Here is a 21,983-nt window from a genome sequence, read left to right as displayed (position 1 = left end):
CCCCTGCTGGGCGCGGCGATGCGCTCTGCGGGCGGCCCGCTGTGAGTCCCGCCCTCTGCTGCTGATTGGTGAGCGGCCGCTGTGACACTTTCGGGGTAGACCGGAAGTCTTCGGCCGGAAGTCCTCAACCGGAAGTCAAAAACCGGAAGTTTGTGGTCCATCGGGAAGAGAACACGGAAGTGTAGCGAGATGGGATGCGATGGTGGTACCATCCCCAAGCGGCACGAGCTGGTTAAGGGCCCTCGCAAAGCCGTCAAGGTTGGGGGGTGCTGCGCGAGGGCGGCGGGGATGTCGGCGGGCGGCTGCCGGGCCGGTTTTGTAAGGCTGGGCCCTGAGCTCGGGCCCACGGTCTGTGGGAGGCAGGGCTGGTTCGCAGGTTCGCACCTGGGGGTCGGGTCTGGTGCTGGGAGCGGGGCGGGAGCGTCTTTCTGTACCTGGGGCGATAGTGGGGGCTGTGGTGAAAGCCGCTTTATACTCTGGGAGGGATTACAGGCATGCGTTGCCTCTTAATAGCACGGGGTTGGAGCGTGCTTCGTTAGGGATGCGGTATTTGCTGCGACGCATCTGGGGTGCCGTGTGTAGTGGCACCAGGCAGCCGGTGTGGCTCGATTTCATTCCATCTGATTGCATTCTTGCAGCGTTGGACACGGCGCTGTCACAGGGATTAAAGTTAGGAAAAACATCACAGCAAACATCAGAGCAGTTGTACAGATAACCTTTAATAATATAAGCAAATAAATAGCATTTCTGCTCCATGTCAGACTGTGGCCATACTGCTATGTTATGCCAACTGAAGTAGCTTCAAATCTCAGCCTTTCTCTGTGGTCAAATACTTAATAAATTTTTGTTTTAAAACTGAACTTTCAGCTATCATATCAATATCCCTAGATTTGTTTTTCTTGTTACTTTTGCTCCTTATGGGGACTGAAATTTGGATCAGGTGGGTCTGAAATGTGCTGTGGAGATGCATCATAGATAACATAAAGTGTAAAAAACAGTAAATGAGGGAAGTGTAGAGATGGAGGTGTCAGAAAGTGAGAAAACTGACTTAGAGTTAGCAAGCTGGCCCCAAGATGCAGAAACATTTTCAACAGCTCAAAACTGATCATGAGTTTTTGCTGATACTTCATGGAGCAACAGAGGGAGTAGTTTCGGTGAGATGCCTGGGGAATTGATTAACGCTTCAAGTGTTATTTGAGTTTAATGTAAATAACTTGCAAATAGAAAAGCTGTTTTAAAATTATTATTACTTTTTTTTCTTTAGGTTGACAAAACTGCTGAATTGGTGGCAAGGTGGTATTACTGCACTCTGAGTCAGGAGAAGTTATGTCGCCCCATAGTGGCCTGTGAACTAGGCAGGTACGATGTTCTCTGTGTTAAAAGGTGCTGATTTGTGAATAAAAGAATGTTATGGGCATTAATAGGATTACTAAAAATTTTATTTTGTAGGTTGTATAATAAAGATGCTGTCATTGAATTTTTGTTGGACAAGTCAGCTGATAAAACTCCCATGGAAGCTGCATCACATATCAAGAGCATTAAGGTAAGAAGGTTTAACACTGAGGAGTGCCACAAAATTCAAAGTCCTGTGAGACCTCAGTTGGCTTCTCATCTCACTACCAACAAAATTGCTAAAGAAAAAAATTGCAGTGGAAAAAATCTCTGGGAATCTGGTCATACCTGAAAAATCATCAGTAAAGCAGCTAAAGTCTTATTTGCTTTTTATCTTTCAGAATGTAACAGAACTAAACCTTGCAGATAATCCAGCTTGGAGTGGTGATAAAGAAAGTAAAAAAGGTGACACGTATGATGACATGCAGTCTGCACGCTTTATATGCCCTGTGGTGGGGTTGGAAATGAATGGAAGACACAGGTCAGTGGTTTACATTTCTGAATGTAGGTTATAAAAGTGGCTGCAATGTAAAGTGGAATTTGTAGCAAGTAAAGAAGTGTAAATGATGTAGGTCGTGTATGTCTTTATGGGGAATAGATGTCCTGCATTCTTTTCATCTTTTCCCCTTTAAGGATGAAAAGTTATCCCTTTCTGGAGTCAAAGTATGTGTATGATAGGAGAGTTAAGAGTAATGTTTACAGTGAATGAGAGACTTCAAGGTTTGAGGGCTAAACCGTGGGTGACTGACATGGATAAGGGGAGAAAGGTTGAGTGAGACCCCTCCCCCCCCCTTGTAGTAGAGCAAATTGTATTCAAATGCTAGTATCAATTTTTTTTATTATTATTTGGCTGAAGAAAGGCTTTCCTTTGCATTCAGTTTGGGCACACTTGGAATTTCTTTTTCTGTGCATTTTAACTCTGATAGATGAGAGGGGTTGGGTTCACAGCTTAACAGCTGCGAAGTGTTTCTTCCTTAGGTGAATAATTACAGCTACTCAGATGGAATTAAAGAGAGAACCTGAAAAGTAAACTCGTTTTCCTCAGGGCCACCATAGGACAGTTTTTCTTCATGTGAGGATGATGGAGAGGATTAGAGTAGCTTTCCCTAAAGAATTTGAAATGAAAAGGATGACATTGTGAGCTTGCAGATACGTATTTTAGACAAACAGTTTATCAAAAATGATCTGTTGCCTTTTCTTTAAAGGTTTTGCTTCCTGAGGAACTGTGGCTGTGTGTTCTCTGAACGTGCTCTCAAAGAAATTAAAACAGAAGTTTGTCACAAGGTGGGTTTTTCTTAGCTTTAATAGCAATGGGGTTACAGTGACCCTCAGGGACAGATGGATGTGTGTGTGTACATATGTATTTATATGTATGCATGCAGAACTGTGTTCTTGTCTACTATTTTAAAGTGTTCTGGTTTTTTTCATTTCAATATGCAGATTAGTAGCTGCCAGTTTGTGTATATGTAGCCCTAATTACCTGAATTTCCCCAGCACATTCTGTCTTTATATGGCAATGCAGTAAAGTGAACTGGAAAAAAATCACAGAGGAAAAGTAGTGTTGTGTATTGTGCTAATGCTAGGATTAGAAATTGCTTCTTAACAAAGAAGTGTTGCTGTCAGGTAGGTATTCTTTCGAAATGCAAAAACTCTCTGAGGTGCAGGGTTTCAATATTGTGGTTGCTGGATGCAATGTTTCTCCTGCTGGCTTAAGAACGTTTAGTTTGGAACCAGAATGGATCCTGTGGGATCCATGTGGGCCATGGTGAGTCACATGTGTGATTTGATGAGTGCTTCGGGAAGAGCAATCCTGTCTTTGTCTCTGCACTCTTAGCACCCAGGCTTTCTTTACATATGTTAGAATCTGATTTTGTTTCATCTCGAGCTGAGATTTGTGGTATAAATGCAAACTGGGAAATCCAGATGGATAGCAGCTCTTTTTTCTACTGCTGTGAAATTCAGGAAAGCGCTTTCAAAACAAGCTATTCTTGTGCATGAATCTCACCTATAAGCCTGCAGACCAGGTTTGAAAGCCTGCTAACATGTAAACAACTGTTTCCTAGAGGACTTTGTGAAGAGATGCATCAATGATGCAGGAAAAACATTGCTGAGCATCTCTTCTTCAGCGAGTGCCAGCAGGCAGTCTGCAGTCCGGTGTTCTGTCAGCAAGGTCACAAAGCTCATATATTCATGTGCTACAAGGTGTCAGAAAATGCTGTGCTTTGTGGAACCGTGGGGAATTATTTTCCTTTGCTCAGAGCAGAGGGTTCCTTCCTTTCTGGATCTCCTGGCTTGGCTCATCAGAACCCAGAAAGTGATAAACCACTTTTCACTGGGAGGTCCCACAGTCAGCTTCTCTCTGCTCACTTCTCCATTATTTTTTTTTTATTTCTGTGGCAGCTCATAGATACAGTGACACAGCAACATGCTTATTGTGAAACAAGTGTTTAGAAGCAGGCCACTGCCTAGCCCAAGGAACTAGAAAAACACCAGATTAAGAATTCAGTCTCCTTTGGTTTGTCTTGGCAGTGTTTGCTGCTGTCCTGGATTTGGAAGGCTTTATAGAGCTTAGGTGCACGGGAGATGAAGCAGTCTTTTCATTTCAGTAATCAATAAAAATTCATTTCAAAATAAAAATAATTCCTCAGTAGGAGCTTTACAAAAAGTAGTTGAACTGATGGTTTTACACAGACATGCATTTTTTTGAAGTTTTATAGAGCAAAGGAAGGAGGTTGTAAATAGCAGTGGGAAGATGGGTGCTGAAATGTACAGGATGTGACTGTTAAGAGGAAGGAAGAGCAGCAACTTTGCTTCGTGATGAAGGCATTTGGTGCTGATGAGTGCTGTGCAGCATGGAGCCCTGACTCAGCAGCTTTCTGCTCTGCTTCCTGCCTGCTGTTCTTCAGGAAGGACTGAATGTGACATAAAAAATATCAGGTTAAAATCTGCACTTTTAAGCGAGAGCTTTTCACTTGCTGAGTGTTTTGATTCTCCATCAGACTACTAAAATTAAATCAAAAGAACAACCATACTTGAAAATCGTTTTTTCTGTTTGAAGGTGTCTTGAACAAGGCTCTCAGTGCTAATCTGTGGCAGTCTGTTTGTTGGCAGAGTAATGATTATTGAACTTGTGCTGAAACATCCAGACTTCTGATCAATCTGTGTAACACAGGGATTATACAGATGAGATGATACAGCTGTTCCAGATGCCTTATCAAGGGAATCAGTGAATGTGTGGCATGTAGCAGGGCAGCTTGAGGAGGGAGAAGGGCTGGCAGCATGCAGTGGAGCCACCAAACGTCTGTTTTACCATGTTCTGAACAGGCTCTCTGTGACATTTGTGATGGGGCTGCTCTGATTCTGCTTCCTCTGTGCAGTTTCCTGTCATTAAGATTGCACATTGCTGCCAGTGGTGTCACTGATTGATTGAAATAAAGGGTGCAATTGTACAGGAGCTCTGTGCTCACTCAGTGCTGAAAATGCCGTGGTTCTGGCATAATCAGAAGGGGCATCCAGCTTCTGAGAGTGATGAAACCCACTGCACAGAGGGGCCAGAAGGCAGTGAGAAGTACAGATGAATTGTTATAATATTCCTTGTACTTTGTTTAATTAGTTCCTTGCTTATGACCATTGTACAAACCTCTATTTTAACCAGGTTTTTCAAGTGTAGTCTCTTGCTTCTCTTTACAGCTTCTTTTGGAACCGTCTCTACATTTAGCAGACTTTCATACATGCCAGAAGTATATCTTAACTACTAAAGTCTGTGCCACGTTAAACAATCAAATGTTTACCTTAGATATAGAGCTATTGAAAGTGTTCCATAGGCTTTCTGAAATAGAAATTGTGCATTCATCTCTCAGATGTGTGTTAATGTGTGTGCAATGTGTTACAGAGCCCAGGGTCTCCTTGGAGCACGGCACGCTGCCACTGTGCTCAGAGCAGCAGTTACCAAAAATTAGTAAACATCAGGAGCTGTGTGAGAGCAGATTGATCATGTGAATGGTTTTGTAAGGCATGTTAAATGCTTTCAGCTTTCACTGGTTTATTACTTGATTATTTTTTTTTTTTAAGCTGTTGATAGAACTAAAAACAAACAAAAAAGCAACACTCTGAGAAATTGATGATGTTGTCATTACTCAGCAATGGCTAGAGAGGATTTGTTTAAGAGTCCTTAAGGGGAAGGGGAGGAGCAGCTCCCACCTGGAGGAGGGCTGCATCCTCGATCTCTTTATATTCCTATTCCCTGTTTTGGCTTCGGTTGATATAAAAAGCCACTTTCTTTGTGCAGGCTGATTAGAACTGCAGTTGGTTGCAAAGGATCTGGGAAATGAGATCCTTATCCTGGATGCTTCTGGGTGTTATCTCCAGTTGTCAAGATTCAGGGAAGCTGTGGGGATTGAAAAACAGCTTTTCACTCTGTTTGCCTTTGTTCCCTGGCCTCCCATTTCCTATGTCTCCTAGCCCTAAACGCCTCCAGAGGATGAAAAACAAGGACTTGAAGTAAACACGTGTTGCAGGACACCTACTACTGTTACTGATACAGACACCCTTTTTAGTAAGAGCAAAACATGAATAGTGCATGAGTGGTGTTGCCATGCTACACAATGAAATTAGAAGTGCAGCTGGCCATGAATGGTGGTGAGATGGGCTGTGTGTGAAACTGGCTGTCATCTGCTTCTCTGCAAGCTCTGCAGCTTTAGTGACACGTTTGCCACTCAGAGCAATCCGTTTCATAAAGCATACAGCAGACATGACTTTAGTTAGCTTGTACTCTTCATATTTCACCTTTGTTCAGTCATTACCTCCATTTTGTTACTCTTATACCACTGAGTCCTCTTTTTTTTTTTTTTTTCAGCTACAGACATGGGGAATGTGTATTTTCCAGTTAAATGAGTCACTTAGAAGATTATGAACTTCTTACAGACATCATTTTCTGTAGGAATTAATCCTTTAGCAGCCATTGCTCTTTCTGTTACTGTGGTAACACTAACTGCCTATTTCACTGGTCAAACAGTAGTACAGCATCACAGCACGGGGGTAAGCAGTGCACCAAGTGAATGAAGTCTATGGGTGAAAACACTGATGGGTTCTCAGTATTCTGGGTGTGCGTTTACATTTCAGTTAATCTCAAACATCCAGCTTCATGTTGAAGGAGTTCTCTTCCTGAAAACGCCAGTCATCTTCAATTGGGACCTCTGCCTGGTGCAGCACTTTCAGCCTGTGGCGTCTCTCTAGGCAGTCCATCACCAGTGGATACGTTGCAGGCTCAAATTTGTTGGCAAACAAGTGAGGCGATTCGATAATCCACTGTAAATCCCCCAGTCCATAGACACAAATGTCTCTGATGTAATGACCTGCAAAGACAAATTGAAGTGTCTGAAAGCAGAGGAAAGCTGCAGGGAATCCTGAAAGAATATCTTCATGCTGTGGGGTTACTAACACCTGTTACCTCTTGACTTCACACACTGAAATGGATCCAGAGGTTAGCCCTGGGTCTAAAAATTCCAGGCTGTTCTGGTTTTGTGTTTTACATAAATGGATGCGTGCTGTCTCCACCTGCTCCTCTGACAGTGCTTATCTCGTGGTGGGACAGCTGATGTTCTCCTACCTCATTTGGGTCCATTTTTAAGAAGGCAGCGCTTTCCTGGTTGAGTTTGCAGTTATGTATATTTAACTATCTTTTGCCTTTTATTCCACGTGTCAGCGCTGTCCTGCTTCCGTAAATCGGATTGAAGAGATTTCATTCAGTTCTGCTGTATCTGACAAATGTGTTGCTGAGTAACCCCCTCACTTCTCACTAAAAATGAAAGTCTAACGAGGGCGTTGGTGAATGCAAACAGAGGAAGGTAATTGAGTACAAAAAAACTTGCAAAATAAGAAAATATGCACACGTGCAGTTCTGTTGTTGGCCCATTGAATTGTGGAGCTATTGCAAGTGGGGGGTTGGGAGAAGGGCGGTCAGCAGGTGGATACTGTGACGGTCTTTGCAACAGTGTGTCAGAAGGTATTTGGGTTGGATACAGCAGAGCGGGATGGGCGGTTGTTTTATATGATAATTCCACAAAAGAAAGTGTTCCCACCGAGGCTAGTTCAATGCATGATACATAACTAGCAGTGAATGCAATTGTAGCTCACGATAAAATCTCACGTTACCTTTGCAGCCTTTGTGTACGGTTCCTTCTTGATCTTTCCATTTAATGGCTCGTATGTTTCCTTCCCAGTCTGCGTGTGGTGTAGCACCTGGGGCATCTTTACAAGAGTAAAGTTCTGATAAGATTCCTTTCTGCTTATTTGGGGGATAATTTTGAGAGCATGAGCTTTATCACGGTAAAAATTTACTTTTTTAATTAACTCTTCTTTAACTGATAGCTAATGGTCTGCACCATAAGTAGGACTTCTCTAGAATCAAGCTCCATTTCTTAGCCATCATAAGATAGGGTTTAAAGGAGCAGCATCAAGACTGAAAGAATGACCACATCCATGCAGTGTAACTCAGGGTGTTGTTAAGCTCTAAAACAACTCAGCTCTGTCCCATGCCCCAGTGCTGTTGGTGCAGAGGTTACTCTTAATAGAAATAACATAAATCTTACCCTGCAGACGGTTCAGTGTGACCCAGTAGTGTTCATCCGGACTGTACGTGTCTCTTGACCATTCAAGCAAGTCTTTTGCACGTGCATCAGTCAGTGTAAACTCTACAAATTCTTTAGTTAATATGTAATAGGCACTACCAAAATATATGGTCAAGTTGTATGGAGGTTTAGCTTTTGTATTCTTTGTGGGATACACATACGACACTCCAGAATGCACGTATTCTCTGTAACTAACCTGCGTCCTGTGTTTCATGTGAAGTGGTTGGACTACCCCAGGAGTCATATTTTTACCATTCCATTTACTTTTGATATATTTTATGATGTCTTTGTTTGTTTTAATAGGATAATCTTGGCCACACAGATTAATAACATAATTCCATTGGATTTTGGAATGAACCAGATCTCTCATGCAGTTAATATCAGCTTGTAGCCTTGAAAATCCTGCATAAACAACGCTCTCCCTTTTTGAGGAAATAAAAATATTTTCAAAGCAATTTACAATGTTCTGTACAGCAGCTTTATAATCTGTTGGTGACTTCTCATCAACGTGTATGCAGTAAACATTCTGAGGTGTATAAATAGCTCTTAGCAGCTTTACAAACATTTCCAGCTCCTTGTGGATTGTGATAATGTACGCCAGTGAGAAACTTCCTTCTTCATCTGACAGTGGTCTCGTTATAAAGTGCAGAGCCTTGAGAACTGTGGAGCAGTTGCATGAGGTCCGAACACAGCTGAGTGCTGCAGGTCTGTAGGTGTTCTGACAAATGCTTCCAATTTTAAGGGCCGCAGTTTTCCCCACAAAAAGAGCTGGACAAAGTTCATCTGGGTAATATCCACACTCTGCTCTGTTTGTGCTAAATTTCTGTTGCTCTTGCTCTGCAGAAAGCGTGTCCTTCAGGTAGATGAAAGTGTAGATGAACATACAGACAGCAATGCACAGTAAAAATCCTGATTTTGTTGCATCGAGTGGGTTCATCTTCTGTTACCCAGATACTGTCTTCTCATCATAGCTTAATTAGGCATGCAGATTATCTGAAAGGAAGATTGAGATAGAGAGGGAGACAACCCTATTGACTCTCTTTTAATTGATGACATAGTAGTAGTGCTTTTGTTAAGGCTGAGGTTACTCTTTCCAGTTACTAGGAAGGACTGTTTGTGTGCCCGTGCTCATGCTGCAGTGCATTGGAAACAGTACTTACAGACCATGAGGTGCTCTTCCTATGACAAACAAAATTAGGCAAAGAATCCCAAATGGCTTTGTGCACTAATTACCAAATGGCCAATAATATAGAAGTTAATCGTACAACCAGTGCAGGTTGGTCGGGGTCCAGCCCTCAGAGCTGGGGAGACTGTGAGCACTGCAGCTAAGGGGCACTCATTGCTGGGATTTGCTTGAGGCCTGGCAACCTCACGTTCTGCTGTGGAGGACCAGGATTCAGTAAATCAGGTCAGCAACAGTTGAATGAAATAACCAAAAGGGGAACACTAAAATGCAATCCACAGTACGCACTGTTCTTTATCCTATAAAGTGAGCAGGCATTTCTAACTCGTTGGAAACTTTTTTCCCCCTTCTCTTGACAACTTTGTTGAAGTGCTTTGGAAAGCACCTCATTTTTCCATTGTGATTTTTTTTTTCCCTGCATGCATCTTTCTTGCTGAAACATCACAAGTGCAGCAGTCCTGAGTCCTCCAGCTCCTACAGGAGGTCTGTATCCCTTTCCTAGAGAAAATTCCCTGCAGCAGAGAAAGGGTCATCAGCTGTCATTAAGCTTAATAATCAAGAAATACTTCATTTGTATTTTAAAGAGAATTCATCTCCTGTTGAATTCTACCTTATTTAGTGAACTTGTTTTTAACAAATTTTATAATTCAACCTATAAATATCCCATACATTGCATCATAACATATTTGTCATTATATAAGAATGGAGAACAAGCATCTTCTTGTAAATGTAGTTTTTTATCTGAATGCTGTTGTACTTCAAAGACTCTGGGTTTTCATTAGATAAAAGTGGGAAATAATTTTAAAAAAGAAAACACAGCTTAGGACTGTTGTAGAAGCTTGAAAATAAGGAGGGCATTGTAGTGAAAGTACAGAGAAAAAAAAAAAGAGACTAAGAATTTTAAAAGCATTAAAAATACAGAATTCGTACCAAGAGAACAGATACTGTATAGTAGTAATATCTTAAGATCCATTAGGTTGTCAGGAAGAAATGTACTTATTTTGTTGTCCTTACCAGTATGCGCTGCATTTCATGCTGGATGAATGCCTCTTTTCCACTGAGCATTCTGGAAAGTGGATTTGTGTGTTAGGTGGAGGATTCATCCATTTTGATTCTGTGTTCTGTCAGCGGAGCTCTTCGGTCTGCACTGAACGCAAAGGCCAAAGAAAAACAGGAGGAAATCAAGGCCCAGGGGAATATTTTTTTTTTTTTTCCCTCAGCTGCTCCCAAGGGATAAATTTACTGTGTAAACAACCTTGGTTGTCTTTCAGCCATTTGCATGGAAAAAAAAAAAAACTTCAGCAACTCGAGTCCACTTCAATCTTTCAATATCACACAAAGAGGAAGGGAAAGGGAATGGCAGTGTAAGGTGGAAGTAAGGATTTCTGCAGTGGAAAGGACGAGGGTGGTGCTGCAGGCTGCTACCAGCTGACTGCCAGAGCCAAGCAGGGATTTGCATAAGGGCCATTAGCAAAAGCAGAAGTTGGGGAGGGAGTGTTACAGAAACACTGAACCTTTTTGGAGCCGAAGCTAGAAAAAACAGTTTGTTCTTAGTGAATTATTAAAGGAGAGACATTACAGTTACTTTGTAATAGTGAATGTGATGAGATCTCTGTGGAACTTCGCATTCTGGACATAAAAATTTCACTGAAGGTACTGCGCAGTTACAGAAATGTTTGGGACTTGCTTGGAAAACAGCATCTGTCTGTACAGCATGAGCATTCTGTTAGCTTTTCTGCTTTTCCATTGTTTATTACATGTTGGATTTTTGGTTTTGGTTTTTTTTTTAGTTCATTACAGCTCTGCACAGTTTGTGAAGGTTAGCTCTCTGCAGATCCAAGCTGTAACCTGTTTGTTCCATCCCTGAAATTCTGATTGCCCATCACATCATAGCTTCCAGGGATGTTTCAGATTAAGTATTTACTATGAATTTTTTCCTACTGAACTGTGTAGCATCTAGAAGCTGTGTTTTATATAGCAGCATAAGGGCATACAAACACTGCTGTCAGCCAAGAGGAAATAATTCCTTCTCCAATGCTTAAATGATTCTGGGGAATGACTTAATGATGAAGCCTTTCCAACAAGAGCAAAACTTGACATCTTTCAACCTCAGTATATATTACAGAATGCACAAACTAACTTTCTGCTTGTGTGTTAATGGTTCTGGGGCTGGAATTGTCTCTGTTAGTCTTGTTCTGAATGCAGTCTAGGAGACTTACAAGAGTCTCCTAGCCCCAGCCCTGTGACCTGCTGTGAAGAGCTGTGCTACCATATCCTTCCTGCCCTTGAAGAGCAAGATCACTTCTTACCATTAAGAACATCCACACTCCAGGACTAACCAAGGCTGCCTTGTCTTTCAGTTTTCTTATGCTGGAATGCAACTGTAGGTATTGAAACTCAGCCTGTTCTGTACTATGGGTAGGTTTGCTAAACTCAAAGCGTGAAGTTGTCTTAATTTGTAGAAGTGCTGAGAGTGGCATTCTTCAGAGAACAGCCCATTGTAGGGATGGTCACGCATCCTTGGGCTGCTGTCCTAATGGACAGTTACCTAATGGAGAGTTACTGTCTTAATCCAACTCCATTAAAAGGTAAACTCTGGAGAAAAATTCAATTATACCTGAAAGCAGGCCTGTGAAATATCACCTCAATTTATAAAAGCCCCATTAACTGCATATGTTGCAGTGCATTTCAGAGTTAGGATGGGATCATTTCACAGCTCACTGTTTCTTCCTGCTGCAGGGTTTCAGAGTGCAGCGTTGCCTCTCTGAACCTCCTGCTCTGTCTGTACCCTTTGAACTGGTTAATGTTAATGTAGGCTTAGGAATGCTTCATCTTCTAATAATTATATGGTGAAAAGGCTGTAGCTCTTGTATTTCCAAATATTTTTACGTCTGTCTGTCATCTGAAAGATGTTTACACTAAGGCCTGCATAAGCAAGTGAATACTAAGTTAGTCCTCAATAAACCCATTTGTAAAATTGGTGTTTGTAACTGCTTTTTACTTAGCTTTTTCAGTCAGCCTGGGTGAGTATGCTGATTCTGCCTCTGCGTTGTGACACGTATCAAGTAAATGAAAATGTTCTTCAATCCCAAATTGGACCACCTTATACATTTTAGAGCATTCTTATTTGAATATTACATCAATATTTACCCATAAATACAGATTTTTGGAGACTTACCTTCCTATCTATGATTTTGTTGTTGGATGGTGTACTTGACCTCATTGCAATTTCAGTCAAATACTACAGGAGCTACTTCAACCACTGAGATACATGGTTGTGAGATGCTAAGCTGTTTGGAACAGAAGTAAACCACATATTTGTAAGTGTTGAGACTTCTGATGTAAACAGTGCTTGTAGTAATGGCCAGCCTGTCCTGCACATCAATGACAGAGTGAAAACAAACAGACCCTGACTGCAGGCTCAAGTATTCTGTAGTGAAATGGCCTTTCTGAAGTGAATTTTTTTTCATAAAAATTAGACTATTTTGTGCTTTATTTAAGAGAGTGAAAAACCTGAAGTCCAAGAATGTAATTTATTTCATCTTACCTTGTCCGGAGTCAGCCAGGAGAAGGCAGCATAATAAAAATAAATGGGGTCCCGTTGTCCTTCAGCAACACTCAGGCAGCGTTCTTCATTCTGCTGCTTATGTGGAAATTTCATAGAACTGAAAGGGGTTAAACATTAACACGACTTGATCTGGTTCCCTGCGATGCTTAGCATATTTATTCTGCTGTTCAGGTTCAGAAGAAATGTCCTCTGCTTCACGACAATAAGAGAAAATGTGAGCTTCTCCAAATTTTTGGTGCCACTGTTCAGAGACAGTCTTTAAAAGGCCTGAAATCAGACTTTCAGATACGTAGAGTGCATTGCTGATGATTGTAAATAGTTGTGGTTTACCTCCAAGGCTTTAACCCCAGTGCTGCTAGCAGAGTGTGCTGGATGATGAGAATGGGAGGGAAAGCTGCCCTTTCTCCTCCTCCTCCTCCTCCTCCCTCTTCCTTCTTAACTGTTTGCCTGCTGAAACTTTCCAGATTGCAGCAAAGAGGCATAGGAAGGAAATGCCCCTGGTCGTTTCCACTGATGTCTGGCACTGAAGGGATAATGCATGAAATGTCATCCTCCTGAACTGTTCGCTGTGCTTTTATTAGGACTCTTGGGGGTTTTAATAAGTGAAAAATTAACAGTTCAGGTTTACTGGATTTGCAAAGCTGTTGCAGTACGTGGGGTGGGAAGGCTGACATATTTTGGATACTTACAGATAAAAATAGAATATTGCTCGGAAATAAAGAGAAAACCTCAAAGTAAATGAGGGCACAGCTGCAGGCACAGCAGGTAGAAAACTCACTGACTTGAAGGGAAGCTGTATGAATAGAGGCTGCAGCTCGGGCAGTCTGCTGTAGTGGATGCTGTGTAACTCCTGAGAGAAAGGGCTCAGCGCAGACGTGCAGTGTGTGGAGGAGACTTTCCCACTCATCCCAGGTTATCCATCAGTCTTTGTGCCATTGCTGCTCAGACACAGCGCCAGAAGTGCTGCTCACAGCTCCTGCAGTGCTGCCCTTCCAGTGAAGGAACTTCTGGAAAACTCTCTCATGTTCATAGTTAACGATTACTGTCTCTTGTAGCTGTTAATTCATCGAGCTTGTGTGGCTGGTAAATGAATGCTGGCTTGGTCCTTGGCTGAATAGCATGTCTGCTCAGTGCCATCTCTGCGTGTTGCCCTGTCTAAAAAGGAATGGATGGGACGTGGGGATGCACATCCCCTGTTCTGGAGAGAAGTGGTTTTGGAAAAGTATTGACTCCTGCCTTGTTCATAATGGTCACATTTGGGAGGGCTGCAGGAGTTAATTTGGTGTTCATAGTTCAGGAAATGACTTTCAGGTTTCTGTAGGGCATTAGATTTTAATGCTGATGTAAATACTTAGATAATGGGAATGTATTTGCCTGTTATCTAATTGTATTATGAGGCTGCAGTAGTCGTGGATGGAACTAATCTGAAACACTGAACAAAATAATGGCTATCAGAGGTAATGAACAGCAAGGAATTGGGTACAAATGTTGTCTTCTAAGTTTCGGCCACAGAAGATGATTTTGTTATTACTGAAAACGAACAAACAAACAAAAAAACCCAGCACCTTTGTTCTCTAATGAAGACAACTATCCTACCCTATTAAAATAACCTTATTGTCCACGTGATTTTAAGTCTTCAGGGTGTGAAGTTGATGGTGGATGGGTGTGTTCACGTGTGTTATAGAATCATAGGCTGTTCGTAGGATATATAGCATACATATAAATGTATAATATCAGCTTTTGAAGACTTCTTAATTGTATGTGCACAGCCTTTAAATAATTCCCTGATGTATGTTAAGCCATTTTGGTGTCACAAATGTACTTTCATGCTTTTGTGATTCGATCCTGAAAGGACATCTGGGCAAAACCTACACAGCCCATCCAGCACGTCCTTCAGTGTAAATCCCTTCAGCTTACAGCTCTTCAGTTACCCTGAGTCTCACCCACAGCTCTGCAAGCTGCTGTTGTGATGCCTTTGTCCATTTCAGAATAGTGTTCAAATTCATTGGAGTGTCTTCTGTTCAGAGTGCTGCAATAGCATCAAGGAACTGTGGCAAATACCTTCATACGTATTTAAAGTCCCAGTATAAACAAGGTACAGCAAGGAGACCTTGTGATATTGTCAGACAAACATCTGCCAGAGAACACCTTGACCAGAAGGAATAACCTTCCTGAATTTGCAAAGCTGAAATTCCTTTGTTTTTTACACAAATGTTTCAAGTACTTGAATTATTTTTTTTTTCATGAAGAAACAGTGATTGCTTCTAAAAAAAAAAAAAAAAAAAAAAAAAAAAAAAAACCAAAAAAAAAAAAAAAAGCAACCAGAAATAATACTACTATCTACTGTAAATAGGGAAATTGGAGAAGGTGGAGTCAGTGCAATTTCACTTTAGAAGAGTTCCAACTGTGTTTTCCAGATGAGAGCCCGGAATTTCTTTCCTTTTTAAAAACATTTATGAAGGTTAGAGTGCTTTCACGTGAACTTTCACTGCAGGAAGCAACCTTGTGGTTTCATATGCTTGATAGGATGTGATTTTAAAAACTACTTCCTAAGTCATTAGTCTGTAGGTGGCTGTGTGCAGTTCCTGCTGCATTCAGAAGAACATCAACGAGAAGTGAGCATGGAGGGCTTCTTTGGAATCAGAACTGTTCCAGTCGTTCTGTCCTCAGGATAAAGACTGTGGTCTGTCCTGACTGGGAGACTTCTCACTCCCAAATGCCTGAGCTCAGACTGAGCTGCTATTTCCAACAGTAGCTCATTGAGCAGCAATGGAAAAACAGGCTGCTCTCCCACTTCTGACCCACTGCTCTGCCCAATGCACTGAATATTCATCTCTGCAACCCTTACTTCTCTGCCACAGTGCCCCATTCATTTTTCAAACTGTTCATCACTTGGGTTACCTGTGTTTGTTGTAATTGAACAAGTGAAAGGTATGTATGGTACTTCAATGCCTGCTACCAGTACATGAGTAACCTTTACAAACCTCAGTGCAGAAAACAGAGGAGTGGTAGCAGAGAGGAACATGAACCAATCCTGCAGATTTGCAGAAAGCCTCTGGATTTACCAAAATTAAAAAGAAATGTAAACGTAAAAAACTAATGAGATCTTAAAATGGCAAATGCCATAGTGGATGTGCTGGGTGTTTTCCAGATGATTAAAAATTGTGCAGACATCTGTGTGCTCAATCAGGAGGCAAGTTACATGAAGCAGATTACTTATATAATCCAGATTAATTAATAAATGCTCTTTGAAAATGTAAAACTTGGTAGTGTTTAATAAATCAGGTGAAGTACAGTGAGATAACAGGGCTGGGTTAATGAATAATGCCATTTTCAGGGCTCCTTTGTTTAAATGAATTGCTGCTCTCAGGCACTGTTTTTTATATGACTGTCAGTAAGTGGAAAAATGCAGTGCTGTACTGCTTAGGTTTTAATCAAATGCATTCACAAGTGAAAAAACCAATATTGTCATAGCTCTGAAATTCTTTTAGGATGTGCTGTGCAGATTGGTGTGGGAGCTGCTGTTAGATGTGGTTGTTCATGATTCACTAAAAGCTGAATGCTTTTCTTTCTGTGAGACCGAGGTACCAACGGTTGGTGCTGTTCTGCTCAGTAGTAGAACCTACCATGATTTTCCCTTTGGTGTTATAAGTGCTGTATGAAACAATGAGAAGAGAAAAAGTGTTGGAAAAGACAAGCAGTAAAGGGAAAGATTAGAGAACTCCTTAGAGAGAAGAGGGTAATCAGAGGGGTTAGTTCTAGCAAAGGTGTGCTGGGATGAAGATCCTGACAAAGTAGTGATTTTTTTCCTCTTGCCTTGAAGTGTGGTGTTCCCTTTCAAGAGGAAGATGTGATTATCCTTAATGGTAATAAAGAAGATGTGGAAGTACTGAAGAAAAGAATGGAGGACAGAAGACTCAAAAGTAAATTAGAAAAGGTAATCTTATTGTCTGTTGAGTTATTTTGTATGATGCAATCTTCTGTCAGATCACATAACTTTTTCTGCTGCTCTTTATACTCGCTGGAAGATGGACTTGGTGTGCTGTGTTGTACTTCAGTGCACTTCTAAAAGCAGAGCCTGTGAGATGCTGTGTCCATATTCCACTCACAGTATGCTCACCTTGTATCTGCTGGAATCTGTCTTGTGACTAGCAGGCACGGTGCTCTGAAAATCATGGAATTCAGTGATACAGGTATAATGAAGCCAAGAAGTGTGGTCATGTTCTGCAGTTCTTAACAGTCCTGATTAATGACAGTGATTATTCTCACTGTCTTGGCATATTTTTTTTTAATTTAAACGGGCAGAATGCCATCAAAATATCCCTACTGTGCACTCTCATGTATACTGCTGTTCTGTCAAGTAGCAGTTGCTGCATGGCACAGAATTGTCAAATGACAGCAGTGCAGTGAGCTGCCTGTCTTCCTGCCCATAAGACAAAGCATAAGGAAGAAGGAGCTAACACTCTTCTCTAGTAATCTTTTCAAGTTCTGATTTCTCATATGTGCCCATGATGAAATACATATATGCTCACCTACATTCATATATGCTATACATAATGTTGCCAGATAATGGGAGGTAGCTTTTCTTTCTAAATCAGTAATAACAAAGACGAAAGCACACTGAAAATAAGGGTGGGTTTGTTTTGTGCATTTACAGTGAAGAGCTCCGGGAAAGCCTGGCCTGCTGTCAGCATTGTGCTGCTCTACCACCACCTTCTGGCCGTGCTCTGCAGCGACTTGTGGTGTGGCATCTTTTTCCCAAAGCGTTAACCATGTTCTTCACAGCATGGGTTCTCGGAATTCTCATAAAATATTTCAATAATTTATTTTCATTGTGTTTGTCTGACATCGTTGAGTTATGTGCTCCATTCTGAGTGTATGATAATGACACCAATGGCTGTTCTAATACATCTTTCTTTTTCACTTTGGCATTTTATGTAACCCAAGCCAGTAATGGGATACTTCTTGTTGCTGCTGTTTGTGGGGATTTTTTTTGTTTGTTCTCTTTTTTTCATCTGGACAATCATAAATTAGCTTGGAAAATCTGGTCCACAGATGCTTTTAAATTTTTTCAATTACTCACACCTTTTCTTCCCAAGGAATTTGCAATAAAGGACCCAGTTAATGCAAGTTACCCAGAAGGGATTTTTCAATTAACGAAATGAAAAGATGCGATATAAGATGTGGGATTATTCTGAATTTCTTAATGAAAAATATCTTTATCAATTACAGTTACTGTGTCCTGTTGGAAGTCCTTCCATTTCCTGTCCCACAAGTGGGTCCAGAGCATGAGATTACATTGGTGATTATCCCTCCTGCTGCCCCACTGCAAAGTGCACAAACCAAAATAGCAAAGCTGGATGGTTTAGTTTTGGCCTGTATGGTTTTCTTCAGGATTCCTTTAAGGTTTCTGAGATTATTATTTTTGCCTTATATAAATAATGTAAAAGTATGGAGCGATATTGTGGAAGGAACAGTTTCAATGTGTGAGACATAAAAATGTGGCAAGCTGTGTGTCTATCAGATGCAAACTGGGAATCAGTACATCATCAGATTTCTGCTTGTGTTGTTTCAGAAGTCAAAGAAATGTAAGTCAGCAGAATCAGCTGCCCTGCAAGTCACCACTGAAGGTAATTTCACAGCTGTGCATCAGCTGCACTCTTAGAAGCCATGAAACAGAAAGACAGTTCCACTTTTTTATTTCATAGATTCTGCAGGTCCCTCTAAAGTTAAGAACAGAAAGGACTGCATCGCCTCCAGCTCTGGGGAGAAGAGACACATCGTCTTCACCAAAAGCTCAGGTTGGTGGATGTGCTTTCATCTAAGTGTGAAAAAAGCACACTAGTAGATATGCTTGGAAAAATATTGTGAACCATGTCTGACAGTTTTGTACTGGAGTTTCCAGAAGCTGCCCTGTTACTTCGTTTATTTTTGAGTCTTTTTTAAAGACACATTTAGGTTAAAGTCTGTCACTTTTCTCACCTCACCAGTCCTTGTGTATTCTTTTCTGCTTCATACTTTTTTATATTTTCAGTTCCCCCCATTCTGACTTTTGAGCTTCTTCACAGCCTACCTAATGTACTATTTTTCTCAGTAATAAGAGGTCAGTTCCTGTCTCCATGTGAGCCATGATTTCGTGGCTTGCTATTTCAAAGAATCCACTCTTTTCAAAGCCTGTCCTAAAGGCTGTCTTTTCAAGCTGGAGTAGGAGGCTGCCTCATGAGCTCACAAAAGGCACAAAGCTCCTTGCTCAATAGGAACTGTACTCAGCTTGTTCTTAAAACAGAGTTTTGCAATACTGTCTGCAAAAAGTGTACACAACTACAGAACTGACTCTGCTGAAACTCTGTCAGTTCTTCCTCATTCTGCCCAGTTTGTCTCATCTACTTCCATCATGTAGTGAATTTTGGTAAGTAACAGTATAGTGGGAATTGACTTCTTATTATGGTTTCATAATACCTAAAACTACAGACTCTGCACATGCTTGTGAGTGGTGAGTGTTGTGGTGAGAACTAATCAAGTAATAAACACTCTTGGCCAAATTGCATTTTTTTCAATGGGACATGGCAGACCTGCTTATGTCATTTCAGTGCTGCTAAGCTTTGAGTTGGTGGAAATCAACGTGAACAAATGAAATGAGAAATTCTTATTCACACAGCTATATAGACAAGGGTTTGGTGCATCTGTTTTATTGTTTTCCCAGAGTGCAAGTGGTCAAAAAAAAATCTTCCATGACAGCTCAGTTCAGTGAAGTGTATTAAAACATCCTGAGCTGATGGCTTGACTTGTAGTCATTTATTTCAGCTGTTGGTTTGCTGTGTGCCTCTGATAGCACTGGAATAGAACGTTAGGATGTATTGATGTATCTACAATTGCCATGAAACTACAAATAAATTTGCCTCTCTGTTAATCCAAAGGATAGTGGATTCTCTGTAGGAAACACATACTGTGTTTTTTGACATCTTCAATTAATACTGATGTCTTTGTACAGAAATTCAGGTGTGTTTTTCAAGTCAGTCTGAGGTTTCAAGGTGAAGAATTCAAGTACTGCAGCCACAGGAAAAGACAGTATAACCTATTTAAAGAATCTGATAATAATTTATCTACAGTTTCATTTCTCTGTTTGAGAAATGGAATTTCCATTGGAAATTCTTCACCTGCCATTCACTGCTTTCACAAAGGTTAAACTTTTGAAAGCATTTAATTTGAGATCTGTTAAATTGCTCTAGGACGTTTAGGAACCTACTGGTTCTAATGATGTTTGATGTCTTTTTCTTTTCCAATAATGCAAAGGAGAAAGACATGTCTTTTGAAATGTCAGGTTGCTGGTTTGTTTCTGACAGCAATTGTACTGACCAGAAGGGGAATAGAAGGAGAGAGAGAAAATAAAGAAAAATCTGTGGAGTGAGGAATGCCAGTCGCATAGGAATTAATTTGTGAACAAGGCACCCCAAGGTTTCTGGACTTGCAGCATACACATCCATTTTTTCAACTCCATTGTTTGGTAATTCTTTCCAGACAACTATTAGTGCCATTAAAAGCAGCATTCTCCAAATACATGAAAAGGATCTGATCAGTCATGTTTCAGAATTGCATATAGAATTCTTGTGACTGCATGCTGAAATCAGATAAGTGCATTTTCAGGCTCCCCACCAGTTATTTACACGCAGTTGTGCCTAGGATGCACAGGATGTATGGAGTTTCTGCAGGCTGCAGTGTAGTAATTTCTTTGTGCAAGAGGTTTGTTACATGCTTTTTGAAACACTGTCTTCCTGCAGCAGAGAGATACGCAGTCATTTAGAAAGAGCAACTTTCTTTTAGCTGGGTTTTGTTTGATTGGTTGGTTCTCTAGTGGTAGATACAATACACTGAGAGAGATGGTATCAAAACCAGAGGGATGGGTGTTTTTCCTAACCCCCCCAAAAAAAGAATGTGGGCAATTGTTGTAAATGACTTTGCAAAGAATAAAGGGAGAAGATTGATTCCCTGGGGACAGTATTTCACAAGTTTAGCTGTGGTCATTTGATAGCTGATTTTCAGACAATACTTCAGAGTAATGGAGGACTTTAATGTTTCTTTCTTAAAACTCAAGTTCTGAGCCATTTTTCACTGGGAGGAATAAATGTTGTCAGTACTGAGTTACAGCACAAGGGGGTTACATGAGTAGGAGAGAATTACTCTCCAGGATTTGTAAATGCATTTTCAGCATGAATTCTATGAGCCAGGAACGCGTTATGGTTGAGTTCAGTTACATTTTCTGTGTGTTTGGAGAAAATGCACGTGCTCCTTGTCTGTTCCTACAGTATTTTAAATAATTTGACCAGTATTAATGTAAAAACCTCTTTGTGTTGGTTTTTTTGTTTCTTTAATTGTGAGCTGTCACATATGTGTGATTCTATTCCTTTTTTTTCTAGCAGATGACAGAAGTTCATCTGTCCCTGGAAAAGTCACTAAGGCTTCTACTGCCACTAAGAGATCCATTGCAGACAGCGAGGAGAAATCTGAGGCATACAAGTCTATTTTTACAACACACAGCTCAGCAAAACGCCCAAAGGAAGAGTGTTCCAATTGGGTTACTCACACAGCGTACTGCTTCTGAAACAGTGATGAGCCTGATTGTAACCTTCAGCACTGCTTTCCTTCCCTGAGGCTTCCTTGTACAACTCCAATGCAGAAAGTAACTGATGTTACCTGGAATTCAGTTTGCAAGTTGTTTGTAAGCTAACAAATAGCTAATGAATTTGTGTTAGTTGCAGCTTCTGTTCAATAAAAAATAGGTAACCAGAATCCGTGTTGTTTCAGCGTGCTGAGATGATGGATTGTTCGCCCTGTGTGTCTTTTGTTGTTTCTCCAGTTGCTACAGTAACTAGTCTCAGAAGGAGAATGAGGATAGGAGGATCTGCCTGCTCTCCTTTTGATGTTTGCTGCAACTGTATTTGAAGTTTCCATTATATCAGCACAGAAATTCATCTTTGTTCAAGATTCTTTAGGCATTTTCAATGATACACATTTCAATGGAGCATATCAGAGCTGTGACCCTTTGTGTTCAGTTGCACAGACATATAAACTCTTATTTTGTTAGTGTTAGAACAGAATAACTTTCCATCATAGTGCATTATCATGGGGTTTCCTTTAGCCCTTTTATTCTTAGCTTTTCTTCACATCCAGGAGTCCTATTAAAAAGTTGCTATTCCATAGCAATGATTTAGTA

At 40.9% G+C, this 21,983-nt stretch overlaps 2 protein-coding genes across 3 annotated transcripts; one reads left to right on the top strand and one right to left on the bottom strand.

Moving 5' to 3' along the window:
- The first annotated feature begins 123 nt into the window (after positions 1-123).
- Positions 124-21,559, top strand: RTF2 (replication termination factor 2). Of its 2 annotated transcripts, none has more exons than XM_042884870.1 (9): positions 124-258; positions 1,265-1,359; positions 1,450-1,543; positions 1,734-1,873; positions 2,598-2,676; positions 16,596-16,709; positions 18,348-18,402; positions 18,481-18,573; positions 21,187-21,559. In XM_042884870.1, the coding sequence occupies exons 1-9, from the start codon at positions 190-192 to the stop codon at positions 21,369-21,371; spliced, it is 924 nt and encodes a 307-aa protein (XP_042740804.1). In that variant the 5' UTR covers positions 124-189; the 3' UTR covers positions 21,372-21,559. The 2 variants fall into 2 exon arrangements, with proteins under 2 accessions (XP_042740804.1, XP_042740805.1); XM_042884871.1 differs by having other exon boundaries at positions 125-258; positions 21,190-21,559.
- On the bottom strand, positions 6,153-13,133 carry LOC122187402 (beta-1,3-galactosyl-O-glycosyl-glycoprotein beta-1,6-N-acetylglucosaminyltransferase 7-like). Its single transcript, XM_042884869.1, has 5 exons — positions 12,752-13,133; positions 10,219-10,351; positions 7,983-9,014; positions 7,546-7,641; positions 6,153-6,746 (listed from the first exon to the last, which is right to left on the bottom strand). The coding sequence occupies exons 3-5, from the start codon at positions 8,956-8,958 to the stop codon at positions 6,520-6,522; spliced, it is 1,299 nt and encodes a 432-aa protein (XP_042740803.1). The 5' UTR covers positions 8,959-9,014; positions 10,219-10,351; positions 12,752-13,133; the 3' UTR covers positions 6,153-6,519.
- Positions 21,560-21,983: the final 424 nt, after the last annotated feature.

The sequence above is a fragment of the Lagopus leucura genome, unplaced genomic scaffold (genome assembly GCF_019238085.1).
Source record: "Lagopus leucura isolate 7727_CA_CO unplaced genomic scaffold, USGS_WTPT01 Super-Scaffold_100047, whole genome shotgun sequence".
NCBI lineage: Eukaryota > Metazoa > Chordata > Aves > Galliformes > Phasianidae > Lagopus > Lagopus leucura.
This window is presented reverse-complemented; position numbering and strand designations above follow the sequence as displayed.